The 19,009-nt window shown below is 41.8% G+C and overlaps 1 protein-coding gene across 4 annotated transcripts in view; it reads right to left on the bottom strand.

Annotated features, from left to right (window-relative positions):
• csnk1g1 (casein kinase 1, gamma 1) overlaps positions 1-19,009 on the bottom strand; it is a 32,241-nt gene that overhangs the window by 10,276 nt on the left and 2,956 nt on the right. For all 4 annotated transcript variants that reach the window (XM_012850879.3, XM_012850878.3, XM_012850876.3 and 1 more), the window contains exons 2-10: positions 14,678-15,096; positions 14,103-14,143; positions 13,449-13,518; positions 6,066-6,217; positions 5,711-5,945; positions 5,072-5,157; positions 4,331-4,415; positions 2,202-2,350; positions 2,022-2,129 (exon numbers count right to left, since the gene is read on the bottom strand). In XM_012850879.3, coding sequence (XP_012706333.1) covers positions 2,022-2,129; positions 2,202-2,350; positions 4,331-4,415; positions 5,072-5,157; positions 5,711-5,945; positions 6,066-6,217; positions 13,449-13,518; positions 14,103-14,143; positions 14,678-14,864 — 1,113 coding nt within the window. In that variant the 5' untranslated portion in view covers positions 14,865-15,096. The remainder of the gene's footprint in view (positions 1-2,021; positions 2,130-2,201; positions 2,351-4,330; positions 4,416-5,071; positions 5,158-5,710; positions 5,946-6,065; positions 6,218-13,448; positions 13,519-14,102; positions 14,144-14,677; positions 15,097-19,009) is intronic.

The raw sequence follows: 19,009 nt of genomic DNA on the forward strand, positions 1-19,009 counted from the left end.
GGTGAAGGTGATGGAATAATTGCGTTAGAAAAGATGGCATTTGGGTGGGTGTGTGTGAAGCACGGTACCATGCAGCATGAGAAATGAAGAAAACAAAACCGTCAAATAAAAGCATGAAATAAATAGGAATCAAAACAAAGCAAGGCCAGAAAGCTCAATCAGAAGCTACTGAGCCTGAAGCCAAAAAGCTCGTCCAGACCCAACTTTCAATCCCAGTTCATTAAACTGAACAGAGAAATTCAACCACCCACAAGGAACGGAAAAAACCTTACAAACCTTTCTGCTGAGACTGAAAAATAATCTGTTTTTAACCTAAACAGCACAGAGGCACCTAAAATAACCTCCTCTTAAAGTCCTATTTAAATATATACTGTGACTTAAAATATTCAAACCCTTTGAACTTTCTCACATTAGGTCTCAACTTAGGTCAAACTCTTATATTGGGATTGGATCTAACAGGCCATCACAGAAAAATATCAGGAGAGCTGTTTTCTATTTTTTTTTTTTTTTAACCTTTGTAATAATTCATAAAAGCCTTCTCAGGTGTGTTGCCACCAGTTTATTACATCTACAGTTTGACATTTTGCCTCATTCTTTGTCTCTAAATACAGTATTTGCCCTGTTGGTATATTGGTGGGGCGTGTCCGGCCCCTTTGGTGGGCTTCTCCCCACGTTTTCGGTTCGGACACAAACGGTTGAAGCCAGAGGGGTACAGGCTGGATCCTCGTGTTTTTGTGAGCACACAAATACCAGAATTTATCTTGCAGGCGAGGCCATCAGGCCCCTGCAAGCAGGTTATCAGTAAACAGACTTAATGAACTAAATGCTACCACTAAAAAAATGTCCTTCCTCTTCACAATGATGCATTCCAAAATATGCATGGCATCAAAAATAAATCCAATTAAATACATTAAAGCTTGGGGTTCTGAAGTAGCAGTAAACTGTAATACTTGTGAAAGGCGCTGGAGGTAAAAGTAAACAAACGTCTAATGGAGAGATATATAGGAAGTCCAACTTGAAAATTAAATCCATAATCCTTTTAATTGTTTTTTTGAGTAGTAATATGTTTAGCATCCTATTTCTCATTTGTTGACTAAATGTTATCTCTATAAGAAAATTATTCCACCGGTTTTTCAGTTTATTTTAAATGAGCTATTATAGTTACTCGCCAGGTTTTACTTTAACATACAATCCAACTCACTTTAAAACATATTGTTCACCAACATGAGAAAAATACTCGCCTCTAGCGGCTTAATCAGAACAAAAATAAAAGCACACTTCCAACAGGAAGACCAAGCACAGGCCTCTGAAGACGGCACACAAAGCAGAAGTCAGCTGATCACTAACACTTTTTGGCTTTTTCTGCTTTTCTTTTTGGATTTTAATGAAATTTGACCTTCAACGCTGTTGAGATGTAGACTACATCTTTAAGTGAAAACACTGCTTGGACTTCCTGGAAATTTTGCCAACACCACCAGCCGCATCACGAGGAGGAACCTTATAGAGTGAAAAGACCAGGCTTCACCACAGAAGGTCTGTAGCAGCCATTCTGAAGCGAGCCGATAGAAAAACCATCAGGCGTGGTAGACGTTTTCTGCTGAACTAAAAGACACTGACGTGTCGAGCAGAACTGCTGCGTCATGACTGGACGGCAGACAGTCTGAACTGTCAGCACAGGACAGAGACGGTACGTTTCCCCTTCTGCTTTTACTTTTGATGCCTGATGCAGAGCTTAATGCCATTTTAAACTAAACTAAAAAATGTTTAACTTAATAAAAACAATAATCATTTACCTGATTATGACATATTTATAGTAACTGTAGAAGGTTAAAATATTAGTGGCAATTTCATGACACCAGAATAAGCTAAATAATTTTCCACAGACTGTGTTTATGATACATTATTTACAAAAGCAGAACAGGCCAGTCCCATTTTTAAAGCTGCTAAACTGCTCTCCGTGTTCGTACTGGAACAGAACCTGTGCCTTTTCTCCCAGCGCTGGTAGTGAAACCATAACATACCTGATTTCGAACAGGAGGGTGCTGTGAGGGTCGGTCTCTGTGAGGATGGCTCTCTCTTGTGCCTGCAGCAGCACCAGAGTCTATGTGCACAGATCCCACTGGCGTGGGCTGACGGAAAGGACGATTAGCTTTAATTCAGCGATGCGGCCGGTCACAAGGTGCAGACTTAAAATCACTTACTATCTGCCTTCCAACCCAGTCGTAAGTGTAGTCAAAGGTGTAGCCTTTTCTCTCAAACAGCTCGGTAAACAGAGTCCTCAGATATTCGTAGTCGGGCTTTTCAAAGAAGTCTAGCCGCCTCACATACCGCAAGTAGGTGGCCATTTCCTCTGAATGAAGGGAAACAAGAAGAAGGTTGAACTGTCTGATATGGAAAGAGTATAGTTGCACATAAAATCACAAGTAAATACTGGAGATGCACTTAGAAATGGCCTGGTGAAGGTAATGAGGAGGTTTTACGATCAGCTGGACAGAACTTGTTACGGGCCAGGCACAAACTCAAAGTCTGTCCTCATCAAACTTAAGCGCTGCCAGATTGCAGTAACAACCCAGCTCAGTGTGGAAGTTGGTACTAATGAGGAAAGTAGTCAGAACTTTTTTTAGTATCGGTGGAGGTGATTCAGATGAAGTCAGAGTAGAAAAGGAGCAAGAAGATGTTTGAAGGCTACCATTTCTTTTAAAAATGAGCCAGAAAAGTGTAACTGGTTAAATCAGGATGTGAAACAGAGAGAGAGAGAGAGAGACAGAGATGCTCTCAGCAGATAACAGGAAGGCTGACTCATTACAGCCAAGCTGCTCTATTTATTTCTGAGCACTCAGGTTCTGTTTGTTGCATGGCGGATTTGAAAATGTTGGCAGCTGATCGGAGTTCCTAAGGTAAGGATCTACGTTCTCAGTGGGAGATAGAAGATAAAATGCTAAAGACAGTTTAAGAAGTCAACTCCATGGATTTGTTTCAAATTATTGGTAGAGTATTTTATGCCATTTGATCTCTCAAACATGGCATGATGCTGCTTCTGCTTCTATTAATAACTTCTCTCCTCATGGCAGAAAGGTTGGGAAACATTTTCAAGGCTCTGTGGTGGCAGATCCATGCGTGAAAATGATGTCCCATGCTTCCTGAACTACACTGCAAAAACGGATCTAAAAATAAGTAAAATGTTCTTAAAGTTAATGTATTTGTCCTTGATTTGAGCAGGTAAATAAGATTGTCTGCCAATGGAATGAGTATTTTGACCCCTAAATGAGATAATTAGACATCCTGCACTTGAAACAAGATGATTGAGATGAATTTTTCCCATTTTAAGTGCAAAAATCTTATTCCATTGGCAAATCAAGGACATATACACTAACTTAAAGATCATTTTACTTATTTTTTGTTGTTTTTGCAGTGTACTGTTTAACAATTCAGCCTGCTGAATCCTGGCATTGTCATCTTGGAATATGCCTGTGCCATCAGGGAAGAAAACATCCATTGATGGGATAGCCTGGTCGTTCAGTGTATTCAGGTAGTCAGCTGACCTCATACGGTTGCTGAACCTAGACCTGACCAACTGCAGCAACCCCACATCACAGCACTGCCCCCACAGGGTTTTACAGCAGCCACTAGGCATGATGGGAGCTCTGCACTCATATGACCTTCTATAGCTCCAGAGTCTGATCTTTATGCTCTTTGGCAGACTGAAGCTTTTTTTTTTTCCAGTTAGCCTCACTGATAAGTAGTTTTCTTAAGGCTCCTATTCAGTCACAATCACTTGAGTTCCCTTTGCATTGTGTGCATGGAAATGCTCCTACTTTCACCATCAACCATAGTCTGGATTTCTACTCTTTTTCTTTGATTTGATTTAATCAAACGTTTAAGTGATCACCAATAACTATCACTCAGGGTTTTTTTTCCCGGCCACATTTTTTTCCTCGAAGGCGATGTGTCCCCACTGTCCTTCCAGTTTTCAATAATGCGTTGGACAGTTCTTAACCTAATTTTGGTAGTTTCTGCAATCTCCTTAGACGTTTTCTCTGCTTGATGCGCGACAACGATTTGACCCTTCTGAAACAGACCGACATCTTTTCCATGACGCCAGGATGTGTCGTCCCCCACGGCTGTTTAAAAAATTAGAAGCTACTCATTGCACCAGTTGGGGTTTAATAACAAACATAATATCCAATGGGAGGCTTGTACCTATCTGCTCAGTAGAATCCAGGAGGTTACTTTTTTTGGCCAGGCAATGTATTTTCTTAGTTATTAGGAGGTAAAAATAAAAAAAATAGACAATCAGAGCAAATATCCACGTTCATCATCATTTGCATACCTGGGAAGTTCTCACAGAGCACCTCGATGGGGGTGTTTCGTTTTGTATCTCCAATCTTCTGGTATCTTTCCTTCAGTGTGTCAGCCTAAAAAAATAAAAGCACCTTATAAAAGACTAAGACAGAATAATAAGAACGTCATACACACAAGTGTATACATAACATTGTAGAGATACTCTATAAAAAGAGAAAGACTCAACGCAGATAGTTGTGTGATCTTTAAGCCCATATGTATCAAGATGTCATAGAAGAACATCTAACTGGTCTGTCATGTTCTCACGAACCAAAGGCTAATTGGTCAAAGTCTCCTGTCACAGGGCACACTGTGGATAATTTGCTGCGCTCCTAATCCCCACTTTCCAGTCTGAAAAACGTACACAAAGCCCAAATCTGGGCCGTCTACAAATTAAAGATCTGAGAACATGACCTGCATCTGAAATCTACCTTGTGTCAAAGTAACAATTCAGAAGCACGATTCTGCCCTTTATTCCAGCTGTTTACATTATTCTAGGATATAGAGGAAGGACTTGTTGAAAAAAGCAACACAAAATTTATAATATTCACACGTTTTTGAAAGAAAAAAAAGAAGCATCAACATTTAATGTTAAAAATTAAATCTTTATATAACAAATCTAAAGAAATTACTGTTTTAGCTCACTTTTAAAAACCTTATGTTCATCTGTAATGTGTTATTCTGTACCGATGAATGTTTTCCTATGCAAGACTAGTGAGACTGTCCATACCTTTAATCCCTGCCAAGGTAAACTCCCACGCAGAAAATACATGAACATGTGCCCTAAAGCCTCCAGGTCGTCTCGTCGGCTCTGCTCTGTATCAACAGATTTGATGTTTTCTGTTACATTGTCATAAAAACAGGACTAGATATACAGGACTGAAATGATCCCCCTGAACCCTTTCCCAGTGGGTCAGGTTAAAGTCCTAAACTTCAGTGCTTTTCATCAGGATCGTATGTCAAAACGAACACAAAATAGTCTAGAATTGCGAAGTGGAAAGAAAACAATAAAAACCTTTAATTGTAGTTATTTATTGACAATCTCCATCCAAACTCCACAGAGAAGCTGTGTTTATACTGAGAATAAATTACACACAGTTGGAGTTTATTTACCAATTAATCTTAATTAGAAATATTAGAGAAGAGGGGGATGAATAAATACACAGAACTTAAAAATACTTTCCAGATTACTATTGGTGAAAAGAAAACCATGAATCCTTTTCCTTCCACTTCAAAATAAGTGATACGCTACAGCATAAAATCCCAATACAACACATTGATATTTGTGTTTTTAACAAGACAAAATGGGGAAAACTTCAAGGATATATGCCCCGTATTTATCAAAAACCCAGTCTTGACGTCATCTTACCTTTGCCTAAGTGTGTATTGATTGACATGTATCTGGCAGTACCGGTCAGGCTCTTATGCTCCCGGTATGGAATGTGTTTTTTGGTCTCGGGGTCGATGTACTCTTTGGCCAGGCCAAAGTCGATGATGTGGATGATGTGCTCCTTTTTATTCCCTTGCCTTCCGATGAGAAAGTTTTCAGGCTTGACATCCCTGTAGATGAGGTTTTTAGAGTGCACGTACTCCATTCGAGAAATCTGAGGGGGAAGAAAGAGAGAAATCAGCGTCAGGAAACAATCCCACTACATCCCCCTCAAAAAAAAGACACTACCTATAAACAAATCACTGCCCAGCAGCACCGCATCATTGGTACCCACCAGCTGAATTGCAATCATCAAGACAGTCTTCAGTGAGAAGGTCCGGTCACAAAGGTCAAAGAGGTCTTCTAGACTGGGCCCCAGCAGCTCCATAACCATGGCGTTGTACTTGCCGCAGGGCCCGAAGTAAAACACCTGCGGCACGCCCTCCGCTGGAGGAGAAGAATGACAAAAGGACTTCAGAAATGACAAAGTGGACCTCGTCTAAACGCATATCGCACCCTTACTTGGCGCAAAGCAGAATACGCCGTCTCTCCAGTGTTTAGGTTGCGAGCACTAGTGTTGAAGCTGAAAAGCAATCTTTCCCCAACCTCACAGCACAAGCTCCCATTACCATCACATCCTCTAAGCTCCACTCAGTCTAATTGTCTCAAATTTTCATGCGTTCGTCATCTTGGCTCTTATTTTATTACTTGCCACTGAGCAGTGTAGTGCAGAGTGGCCAGTCTAATGTGACTATAATGACGGTATTGATGAGGCCCCTGTACTACTCTGTTTTGGGTTGTTTCTCATACTGGTCTTGTGGGTATAGAAGCTCGGTTGAATATTTAGGGGAGAAAAAGATGGAACTGCTTGTTCCATCTTTTTGTTGTTCTCGTGAGAGGTCTTTTAAAATTATTACTCTTCATAAAGAAAAATCCATATAGAGCAATTCAGAGATGCTCCAGGTGGAGACGTCGATCCTCTGCTGTCATCCTGACTGCATCCTACGCTGCGGTTTCACAGTACAGGAAATCAGGTCAAACTGGTAATTGGCTTCAGGGAAGCATGACTCAAAGTTTGCTCCTTCCCGCTGCCAGGCAGTCCCTATTAAAAGAGTTCTCCCAAGAAAGTTCAAAGAAAGCTTCAATGTTGTTTTCAAAGTCTGCTGAACCAAGGTGTGGTCCATCCAGGGAAACTCGTACTTCAGCTTTACAAAGTAGGAGATGCATGTTGGTTTTGATGCCATATAGTAATTCACTATTGGGGGTCACACTTTTTTTTCCCCCAGAGTTTGCCTGATCCTGCGACTTATATATCAAATTTAAAGGTAATTCATCTTGACTAGTATGAACCAAGAAGTAAACATTACCGTCTATCAACAGAAGAGGGCTCGGTAGGCTTGTGAAAACTCTCCTGTACCACACAAAATTAGGGTGACCAGATGTCCCCGATTTCCAGGGACTGCACGTGTTTTGATGAGGTGTCCCTGGCAACAGCTCTCCCCGGAAATGTCCCCAATTTCAGAGTATCATGATGGAGTAGAAATGTTTAGCACAACAGGTATTTAGCCGGTCCCGTCACTGTCCCGACGTAGTGGAGGAGCTGAGCCAAACGCGCCTTCCCCGCTGCAGATCATGCAAAACAAACCAACACCCAGACAGAGATTCTGAACAAACTCAGAGACATCCCCGGTTTTCATTAGAGAAATATGGTCGCCTTAAATCAAAATTGACACATTAATTTATAGATAAAGACTAAACACGTTTGTTGTTTCAGTCTGCATACACGCAGGGGAGCGTTGCGTGGTGCAGCTCAAAGGACCCAGACCGAGACTGAACCCTGTTACTGAGCTGTCAGTGAAGCTAATAACAGCTAGCGCTAGCTTACAGGTCTGTTGTCTGGGCGGGTTACAACTTTGCTGATGCACATGAGCTTCATGTTGTTTTGAAACATCAATGCCATACTGATAGCTTAGCACGTAGGACCGTTACACTAAGTCTGATTTAGCCGTAATTTTGACACCTTTCAGTAAAGGAACGTTAAGCTGAAATGCTCTGGATAAAACCTCGCTGGGTGGAGTTGCTAATTTACCCCATTCATCCTCCCAGGTATGTTCCATGTTATTCAGCCGGTTGTGGAGGCAGCTGTGCAATATAATAAGTTGGTTTACCAGATTAAATGTCAGTTTTTGGTTTTGGATTGTGTGAAATAAATGTTTAAATAAGTATAGTCTGGTGTGACGTATATATGTTTTTTTTCCTCTTTATGACGCAGAGTTTGACTGATGCGACTTGTATACCGGAAAGACATAGTCCGTAAAATACGGTAGTTGGATTTTAAAAATCTGTCAACAAAAATAAGTAAGGGCTTAATAAAGAAGCAACAATCGCAAAATTACATGCAACAAACACACAGAAGAAAGAGCTGGTGATAGTTTGATTTTCAGCTTAGTCAGCCCTGATCGGTGCGCGGTCAGTGGGAAACTCCTTAAATCGTATCTTTTTCTGATCAGATACCAGCTTTTGGTATCTTTAGCAGTGTGGGCAGGTGCCATACACTGCAGGAAAATTAAAACAGCTTCTCAACAAGCAGATCAGTGGAAGGAAGCATGACGAGCTCTGAATTGACCTGCTTGATGCATTAAGTGGACTTCAGAAAACCCAGTGGACCAGAACCAGCCGATGACATGGCGGACCAAAGCGTCACTGACTGTGGAAACTCTTCAGGCTACACCGACACTCTTCCTCGTGTCTGTGTAGCCTGCTGACCCAGTCAGAGAGTTCAGGAAGTTTATTAGCCGATTCAGAGGTGAAACCCTGAATTTCCAATATTTTACTTTTTCTGGTATCTGTAAGCCATAATAGTCAGAATTACAAGAATTAAACTTTTGACATTTTTAAAACTGTCTAATGAATATGCATAATATATGTTTATACAAATATTGTATTTGTTTTAGATGCATCCTCTAGGGAGTGTACATATTGACCAAACAATGCTAACAAGGCTATTAGTGAATATAAGACGCCAAGGCCAGTTAAAAATGTAATCTATAATCGTGTTGTATTCATTTTGAAATAGTAAAACTCTTTTTTTTAAAGCAAGGGCTCACATAAACCGGAGTTTCCTCTGTTCCTTACGGACTTCTGAAAGCTGTTCTTATGGTTCCTAAAGAGAACCTGGAGTAGCTAAAGACCATCACTAACCAGAGGCTGGAACTCGGTCACAATATTCGGATTGGCACAGCTCTTCATAGAGCAGAAATCCCATTTTTCCAACTCCGAGTTCTTTTGGCATATGATCCTAAATTGTGAAAAGTGGCAGAAGCGGCCGTCAATAGCATACAGGAAAGTGAAAGGCTGAGTGTCCCGTGCTTCTTGACGCCACTATGTAGCTCTGTGGGTTGCTAATTGTACCGCAGGAATGAGTGGCTCTAAAGCCGCGATGGTTGTGGGAGGCTTAAAAACGGTTGAGACGAACGATGTGCTATAAATTAGTGGAGAAGGTTAAAACAAAGCTGGTCAGGCTTTTGTGAGCAACCACAGCCCAGGGATGACGTGAACATTGATGCGAGGCTAACTGGTGATGATGACTAAAGAACAATTTAAAAGTACACGGAATAAATAAATAAATCCCAATTTTGTAGGAAATCTCATGGTTACCCTTATTTAAATATTGTGGCTTTAATTCATTAAGCGATTACCGAATAATGCATGGGGCTTGCTCTATGGACATTTAATGTCTTTAACCCAAAGAAATCTAAAAAAAAAAAAACCTTTTAGACAGCTGAAAAAAATACTACTAAATACTATATTAATATATAAATGGAAATAATGCAGCAGTGGTTTCAGCTTTCAAAGCAGCAATGAGATTCAGATGGAATGCTAAACAAAACAAAAATAGTATGTTCTTGTAACTTAACAGACTAAGAAAGGCTCGGCTTGAACAAGTCTAAAACTCCACAAAAACGTCGCTCCCAACTTTCTCTGATCCAGCTTTTTTCATCCAAACCAAACGGTGGAATGAGGCATTTACTCTCAGAAGACGTACTTTTTACTTATTTCATGATCTTAGAGACATTACCTTTAAAAAACAGCCCCTGCTGTGTAAACCCACTCTTAGACAAACCGTTTTCCCTCTCAAACGTGATCATCACCAAGCAACCGACCTCTTCCTTTGTGACTCTAGCTGAATAACTGAAAGCAGACGCCATGATGGAATCATCCTCATTAACATCCAGGAACATTTGGTTACGCATCAGAAAACAACACCTGACAGAGCGTCCGACTGAAGCTGCATGAATTCAGAAAAACAGCGCTGCACAGATGCAAACAACCCCGTCGCCTGAGAGGAGTGTGGTACAGCGAGAGGCCAAGAAGGAATGAGGTCACATTATCCATCTGGAGAAGAGGACAGAGGTGGGTTAGTGCTAAGAGAGGCAGGCCTGCTTGCTAAATATTTAATGGCTTTCCGCACGGTTGGCCTTTCCCAAGCTTTGCCTTCTGCAAAACAATGGGCATGTTTCTCCCAGTCTGCTCATCACACGGACCTGAGGAAACCCAAAATGTCATCAAGACTCATCAGTTACAGTTTTAGCAGCTTTGAAGCTAGACTGTGGCTTTTAGTTTTTAAACTTATTTTATACGTTCACATTTTTATAAATTAAACCGTTAACTGACGGCTTTTAACATATTTTGTTTATTATTGGCAGGTTGACGCTTTTTTCAGTCATGTAAATAAAACGTGCTCATGCATATTAAAACCACTTGGGACAATTAATTTACATTAGTGTTGTATATAGAATACTGGAAGAAGTATTAGCTCATCCTTCTAAATCACTGAATTCCTGTGTTCAGATCACTTCTATGGTCACAGACGCACATTTGAGCTGATGTGACATGTGAATTTCTCCAATGTGAGATCAATAAAGCCTATCTTATCTTATTTATGCGCACAGATGGCTTCTACAAACAGTTGTAAAAGAGTATAATAGCCGCGCTACTGAATATTAAATATGCAGTCGACTGTTAGCAGTAACATAACAAAATGGAAAGGCAGCAACTGTGCCATAAAGTGGTAGGGCGTAATGACAATGACCTACAGACCGTCAAACTCTACGAACAACTGCAGCCAAGCCTTAAAGCTGTAGTTGGTAATCCTGTTCAGAAACACTTTGTTATGCTGTTCTGTTATCAGGTTCTGGTAATATCATTTATCTATTATCTATTGGTTGTCCCACATGCCAATCATTCTGACGTTCCTTGTCATTTTCCACTTGCTGGGTGCGTATGCTCACTTCTAGTGTTTATGTATCCAGTTAGCTTAGCGGTTAGCTTCTGTGTTAGCCGTTCACTGTAGCGCCGCTGCTCTCACCGTAGACTTTGAACTTGGCTGAGAGCCGCAAGAAGCAAACCGTGTTTATGAGAGAAAGGGAAAAGGCCTCAGTAGAAAGAAATAAGACCAGAGTGGATTTGGGAGATTTTTTTTTTTCCCCAAGCGATCCTCCTGAGAAGCGGAATAGCTCCTTGTGCATGTGCAGTTATTCAAAAAAGGGACCTGGGGAAACTTCCGGAAAAATCAACGCCTCTACCTTTAACTCACCAGGTGCAAAGCATCCGGTCCAGTGGTGTAAAACATGCCCCCACTGGACCCTAAAGCCTCGAGACATGCTGAATCATGTTCAACATGTCTGCCAATCCAATGGATGTGCCTGGATTTGGTCGTTACCAGGAGAATGGCACCAACATGAGTTGGGCTTCAAAACTTAGAGTTAGAGTGAAAGTAGCTCTTAATGCTCCATCATACGATGCCATTTGACAATTTCATGCCCCCAACTTAGAGGGAACAGTTTGAGATGGCCCCATACTGTTTCAATATGACTATGCACAAAGCAAGGTCAATAAAGATATGGAGGAACACAAAGGGTTGGCTCAGCCCAACAGAACACCTTCAGGATGAATTTCAGCAGAAAGGACAAGCCAGGCCTTTACGTCCAACATCAGTGTCTGACCTCAGAAACACGAATCAACCTTCTGAACAGGCTTTCTGGCAGAGCTGAAGCTGTTAAAGCTTAAGGGTTGCCAACATTAAATGAAACCCTATGGATCAAGAACGGGACGTCATTCAACTTCAAACATGTGTTAAGACAGACAAGTTAATACTTTTGGTCATTTAGTGAGTATTTAGCAACATATTTACACGGTATGGAAGGTTTTTGAGGAAACTACACATATCAAAAGTGACAAGTTGGGCGTTGTCATGTAAAAGGAACAGAAAACGGCTAAAAATAAAAAACAATAAAGTTGTCCAGTTTGCAAGACTCTTTAGTAAAGACTTATTTATTAAATTGAGTTAAATGTATACATTTAATTAAATGTATGATTATTTAAGTGCATAAATGTAACTTTGTTGAAGTTCACAATAATGGTACAGTCTTCAATTCTTGCCAATGTTAAGATAGTAGGAATGAATGTCGTTATTAATTATTACCCCAGATTAAAATAAAAAAAATCTGGATAGAAGGGGCTTTAGTCTAGACAGACTGATGCAGTTTTATTGACTTTTTAAAGTCTTGACCTTTAACATTGCTTTGAAGAAAGGAAAAGTCAGCTAAATAACTTTTTTTTTTTGTTTTGTTTTTTTCCCTCACCATTTAGGATGATGTTCATGGTGAAAGAGAGACCATATTAGCTGCAGCTTTTTCGAGCCTATCTCCAATATGAGTTCAAATAACCGAGACAACTGCTGAGAAACAGAAACTACCAAGCTTTGGAAAAAAAAAAACAAGCAAGTCTTGCTGGCAGACGGTTAACTGGAACTGCACCAAACTCTGCTACGAGCCACACTATCAATGAGTCATATCAAAACGACGTGAACAATGCCAATGTTAGCCTAGCTCTGCAGCAAACTGCATCACGTGAAAACAGTATCAGCAGGAGCAAGATGCGAGTTCACTGAGGACTGCAGCTGTAAGTGTCGAGACTGTTATCTTATCGGACGCTTTAGGAAAACAAGGTCCTATAGCACGTGGGACAAGATATCGGTCCCTGTCAGAAACAGACTGCAGCATCAGGAACGACTTCTGTAAAGAGCCTCCCAACTGAATTTAGATTTGATGGTGTGGTTGGGGAGGTTAGACAGAGACTTTGTTAAAAATTCATGGATAAAGTTCAGCGAATGCAGGTCAGACAACGAGCTAGGAAGGGACCCTCCATTTCAACATTGCAGGTCTTTTAAATGAGGGGGGCGAAAGATAAAACCTTGGATCCTAAATGAGCTTGAGGACAAACTTTTATAGAGGAGAAGCAATTTCTGTTGGGCTGATAATTTGCCCATACGTTCCAGTCAACCAGAAAACAGGCGCTCCGTGTGTTTTCTAGGTTAATCAGAAGCTGAACTTCAACTCAAATAAAAGAAACTGGATCCCTACAAGGCATCTCAAAAGTCACTATTCCACATGATGCATATACACAAGTAGGCCTTGGAGCACTTTTCTACACAACATCCTGCAGATTAAAGCAAAGCTCTTAAAGCAGCTCACCATCGAATATCTGCTCTGAGATGTGTAATCACTTGTTGTGGAAATGATGCAATCTCTGGCCTCATCTTCCAAAACAATCAAATCATTATCATGCAGTCACACATAAACACAGCAGGGAATTAAAGCCAAATCTTTGATCTCACCTGTGGTCCCAAGACTTTTGTAGAACCGGTATTCCAAGTGTAGCTGTGGGGCCCTCGACTTCACTGGTTCCTACAAGACAGACAGACAGACAGAAGAATGGAGAACCAGTAAGAAACTTATTTAACAGCAAACAAATGAAACTAAAAAATTATTATACACAAAAAAAGATGCATCGATTAGGCTCTTTTTGGCCGAAACCAACTTCTGGTTTTCTTTCAGGTTTGACGGACTCCGCATTTGTCTTCTAAGGACTACAATGCTAAATATTATAGTATTGCAGATTCTTTTTTTTTTTTTTTTTAAAGTTAGTAGCTTTGAAGCCTACCAAAAAAGCTAAAATAAATAAATACTATCTCCATTTATGAATCTAAACATATGTCTAACCTTTATTTGAACTTTGTTATAGTCAAGTAATTGTACTGAACTACGTTTTGGAGTATGACTTAGTGGCCAAAGATGTGGTTTCTTAATTACAACCCATTTAATAATAAAAACTTTTAAGTGTTTGATCAGCTGATTATAGAGCAGAAATGAAAAGTTGTCTCAGTCCAATTCCTGATTGGTGCATCTCTAAATGGAAACGCTTTTATACAGCATTCGTGCGCAGCAATAGTAACGAGTAAATTGCTAAAGTATAACTGCAGGAAACTTACCAGTTTAATGGCGACGTACTCGTTGGTGTAGAGATTCTTACCTGCAAGATGAGAAAAGAAAGGGTACACATTAAAGGACTTTGGCACCGACCGTGCATCAATTCAGGAATATTTTATACCCTCTGACAACCAGAGATTGAAAATAATTTATGTACTTATTAAACGTCTACAGTAAGAAAATGTGACCCAAATAAATAATATATACCGTCATATGATCACTTGGTGATTTTGATTTGATCAGGGGTCCTAATCTGTCATAATTTATTCAAGTTGACTGCCTTAAACCGAGATCAGAGAGAAAATAAACTGAAATAGGCTGTAATATAAAGTTTCAGTTAATAACATGCATTTTAGGACTATTTGTCTTCCTAATGAATGGAAATATTGAACTTCAAAGAAAAATAAGCACATATCCCACTGTTTAAGTATGCAGGAAGGCACAAGTAGAACCAGGCGGGTAGGAATGTGCAACGGCCGAACGGAGCAGGATCACATGAGCACCTCTGTAACTGACACCTTCTAATGTCCTGCCAGATCTGCAGCGTCAGCTAGAACAACATTTAACCCCCACGTACCGAGCTTCAGTTCACCGAAGTTTCCACAACCGATCTTCTTCCCCACGCGAAAATTAGGCCCCACCATGAGAACGCCGGAGGTGCTGGAGGAGCCCGACGGCCGGGTCGAGTGTCCGCTCCGGCTTCCCTGGGAAACTTTGGTGCCTCTAGCCGGCCGCTCGCCATATTTCTCTCTTTGTTGATCCATGGCGCGCGCGTGCGGCGCTGGTCAGCGGGAGCCTCGGGTGATGCACAGAAAGGCCTCCTGGGCCGGGCCCACCGCAGCAGCCACAGCCCTGCTTACTGGTGGCACCTGGATGGCACGGTCACTGTCATGGGCCGGACGCTGGAGCAGCTCCCCCGCAGGCCTCCCCAACCTCACCCCGTCACCTGGATCAGTTGCTGGGCCTCAACATTTGTCACATAAGGAAGGTGGAGACCTGTAAAAAATAAATAAGTAGGTCAATCCAGTGAGAGAGAATGGGTTAAATCTCCATTTGTCAGCTGGAACATCAGACATGTGGATCTTAATGGAGGCTGCCCCGACAAGATAACTATAGAACATTAAATAAAAGACATTTAGAGTAGACAGCGGAACAAAAGAACAAGGCTGGACGATCCGGCCGGGGTAGCTCCTATTTACATGTTGACAAAGCAAACAGTGCCATGACCTCTTAACACCAGAACAGCAGACGAAGCAAATATTAAAAAGCCATGTTTAAAGACGGCTTCACTTTGGGCGTTACTAGAAGACTAGCGAACCAGCAAAAGGAAATGAGAGCAAGAACCTGGTGGAAAGAAGCAGACGGGGAAGCAGGAACCGGCTGGGAAAGGTCTCTGATGAACCGGTTCTTTGTTTAGCTTTTAACCTTCACTTTTGTCTGTACGGAAATAAATAAAGAGAAAAACTGAGCTGGGTTTCTAAAGCAGGGTTCGGTTTCAACAAGAAAGTGATCCTCCCTGTCAATGTTAACAAATGATTTGGTGCCAACCACCATCTGAATTTATCTTTATCAATCAAAAAAAATCTGATTCGAGAATCATTTTTAGACCCTATGAATTAAACTGAAGCACTGTGTTGTAAAAGTAAGTACACCCTTTTTGTTTCTGTGGGATTCAAGAGGAGAAGCCGCCGCCTCCGTTTAACTGGACAAACCGCCCAGCGCTACACAGGCAGGGGTTTCAGCAGTCGGCTGATATGGAGCATACAGAGGCAATGACCTTAGAAAGGGTTGCACATAACTCATGGGGATCCTGTTACTAAAAACTGCAGGGGCAAAAATCGATTAAGACCAATCCTTATCTTTTATTTCCTCAGCAGAACATGTTGTCCCCATCACTGTATGCGAGCTTCTGGATCTAAAGGTGTGGCCATCAGAGGCATTTAAAGTCCATTCAACTGGCCAGAATCATCACCGACATGCACAGCGGGAATGACCGACACATAAGATATGTTGTCCCACTAAATATTGCGGCCAAGCTGCCCCCTTTTTTTTTTTTTGCGATTGTAATGTGGCAGCTGTGGACATGAGATTCATTATATGGCGCAGCTGTAACCTTAGAGAAACAACCGCTGCTGCCCGGCGGTCTGGGGAGAGGCTGCAGTCCCGTTTCCAGACGGTCTTTCTACAGTGAGCAGGATTATGTGGAAAACATCCAAGACAACAGACAATTCCTGAGTGCTCCTACTCCAAGGTTAGACCGTGCAAAACTGCGAAATTAAGAAAGACACTAAAACAGTTGTTTCAACAACAAAAAAAAAAAAAATCCTGAAAGTCTGGGTGAATTGTGAAGAGAAAGCCTCCATCTAAAAACAGACAAGGCCGGCTAGATCAGCTTTGCAAAGTGGCATCTAAACAAAGCACCAAATATTCTTTGGGCAAATCCAGCAGAGCTGTTTAGCCATTAGCATCGCATGCTAACTGTTCAGCATGGTGGTAGAGTTGACTTGTGCTGCGCCCACAGGATCTGGGACCTCCTCTGTACTCTTTAGGCTTGTGGAGTCAAATGAGAGGCCGTGTGTCCGGCAGACGAGGCCTGCTGGCCACACCTAAGGCCATGAAGGGTTACTGTATGAAGAAGACTGAGCCAAAACTCCTCCACAACCCTGTGACAGACCACTTACTGAGGTTAGGGCTACTAGTTATAACCGGGTGGAATCGTCGGCTACGCTCTAGGTCATCTCCACCGAATCCTCACAGGTGATGCACGACAGCGCTGACGACAGACAGGCTCAGCTTTTACTCTGAATTATCTGCACGTGTGCGGCCTCTAGAGCTGACAGATACGGCTCAGGCCGTTTCTAAATGCTGGTTTCCCCACATCAGGAGTTTTACTCATTCAAGATGACCATGACTCATTGGCAACCTTTAAAAACGAGCGGAGGCTCGCCGTAAACACACCGCCGTCCTTAAGCGATAGTAATCCAGTCACAGCGGTCACAGAAAACACGCAGCTTAAGCCGTAGTACGCCGTGGCGGACGCGTCCCGCCGCCCACAGCTACAGCCCCGCCGCCGTTGTGTAAACAATTACATAAAGCCACGTCTACCTCCAGGACCGCTCATCTGATTTCTCCACTTTCCTCCCGGTCTGTGGATATAAAATCATTTGATTCCCGGTAAAAAAAAAAGACAGCATTTGAATGTGTAATAAGTAGTGAGGTTTGGTCGTCTTTCTGTAACTATACTCTGTTGCAGTTCAGCTGGTCGGTCTACTGCAGCAGTTCAGGGTTTTTTTTTTTTTTCTAATGCTCAAAGTATCTATTTGACAAACTATTAGGAATTCAGTGTAAAACAAAAAAACTACAACTGTTTTCATGACAATAGTGGAATTCCTGAGCATGGTAAGGCTGCTGCTGCTGAACGTATTGTGTGTGTGTGTGTGTGTGTGTGTGTGTGTGTGTGTGTGTGTGTGTGTGTGTGTGTGTGTGTGTGTGTGTGTGTGTGTGTGTGTGTGTGTGTGTGTGTGTGTGTGTGTGTGTGTGTGTGTGGGCTTCAGGATGACTCATGCTCACTGTTGCCTGCACAGACCTCAGCATCAAAGACAGCTCGTTTGCTCTCAAGGGCAACCGAGCGCCGTTGCTCTTACATAAAGCCAAGAGCATAAAAAAAAAAAAAAAACACAACAACAACGACCCGACAATAAAAGCAGGTTACAGAGCTAAGGCCCGCGCTGAGCCGGATCAGCTTCCGTTGTGCAAATAATGATTTGTGGGACGTTCTAATCCCAGCGTTTTGATTAGCGGCTGAGGAAGAGCTCCCCATCTTCACACGCGCACGTACGAGCCAGCCCGTAAAAACGCATTCAATCGGTCCACGCCACACTATCATCACCGACTATCAGAGCCCCCGCAGGTCACTTTACAGCTGTAAGGGCGTTACGGAGATAATTACTTGTTTTCATAAAAGAGACGGCTACCCTGCTTTTGTAGGGGTGTAAAGAAAAGTTGGGTATAATGTTAGTCTGCTGCTGAATTTAGGGGTCGTTGCTCTAGATTAAAGCTTAGGTGTGTGCATGATAATCTATAGTCGAAATATGTTACAGATAACAGTAATAATAATAAAGTATTAGATCATTTTAAGCAACAGCGGTGATTACATCCTGTGTTGTGCTTCCATCTCTGATTTTTTTACTGAGAATTTCCCACCAAGCCATGCTTGAGCATCATTTATCCACCCAGCACCGACATGGTCGCTCTGGATCTCAAACATGTCCAGACATGCCCAACCTGAACAGGAGAGCGGTCCACAATCCTCATCCTTGCAGCTTTAAAGGCTCTAAAACCCAGCAGCTTTATTCTCCACGTTTCTCCCGTTGTTTAAACTGATGGAAAACGCTAATTTACAAGACATGAGCCAACGTCCTGTGGAAAGATATCAGCCATCAGCGTGTTTGTGTCTAAATATAGCAGCGGCCGGAGCAGAGCGCGGCTTTCAGCTGAGAGCGTGTGAAGCAGGGTGCAGCCGCCTCAGAGCTTTGACGTGAGCGGAGGAATCCCCGGCCTTCGTCCCGACCCGTCTCCAGATAACACGAGGACATATTTCACCATGCACACACCTTTTGGAAAACATTGAAGACACGTGGCAGAGAGTCCACGTAATTGGCTTTATTTGTTCTTTTATTAAGCAATACTGTCTACTTTTTTTTAGATTAATAGAAAGTAGTTGCAACATCTGCGAGAAACTTGCAAATGCCAGGTCGCGTATATATAATGGATTTAGAAAGGCTTGATTTACATAAATGATCAAAAAAATGATTTCGATTACAACCATATATGTCGGACCAGATTGCATGAGGAGAAACCTAAAGTTGGATGGCAAATGTTAGTATAATTATATTCTGGGATTTTAAAT

This window comes from Fundulus heteroclitus, chromosome 4 (genome assembly GCF_011125445.2).
Source record: "Fundulus heteroclitus isolate FHET01 chromosome 4, MU-UCD_Fhet_4.1, whole genome shotgun sequence".
Lineage (NCBI taxonomy): Eukaryota > Metazoa > Chordata > Actinopteri > Cyprinodontiformes > Fundulidae > Fundulus > Fundulus heteroclitus.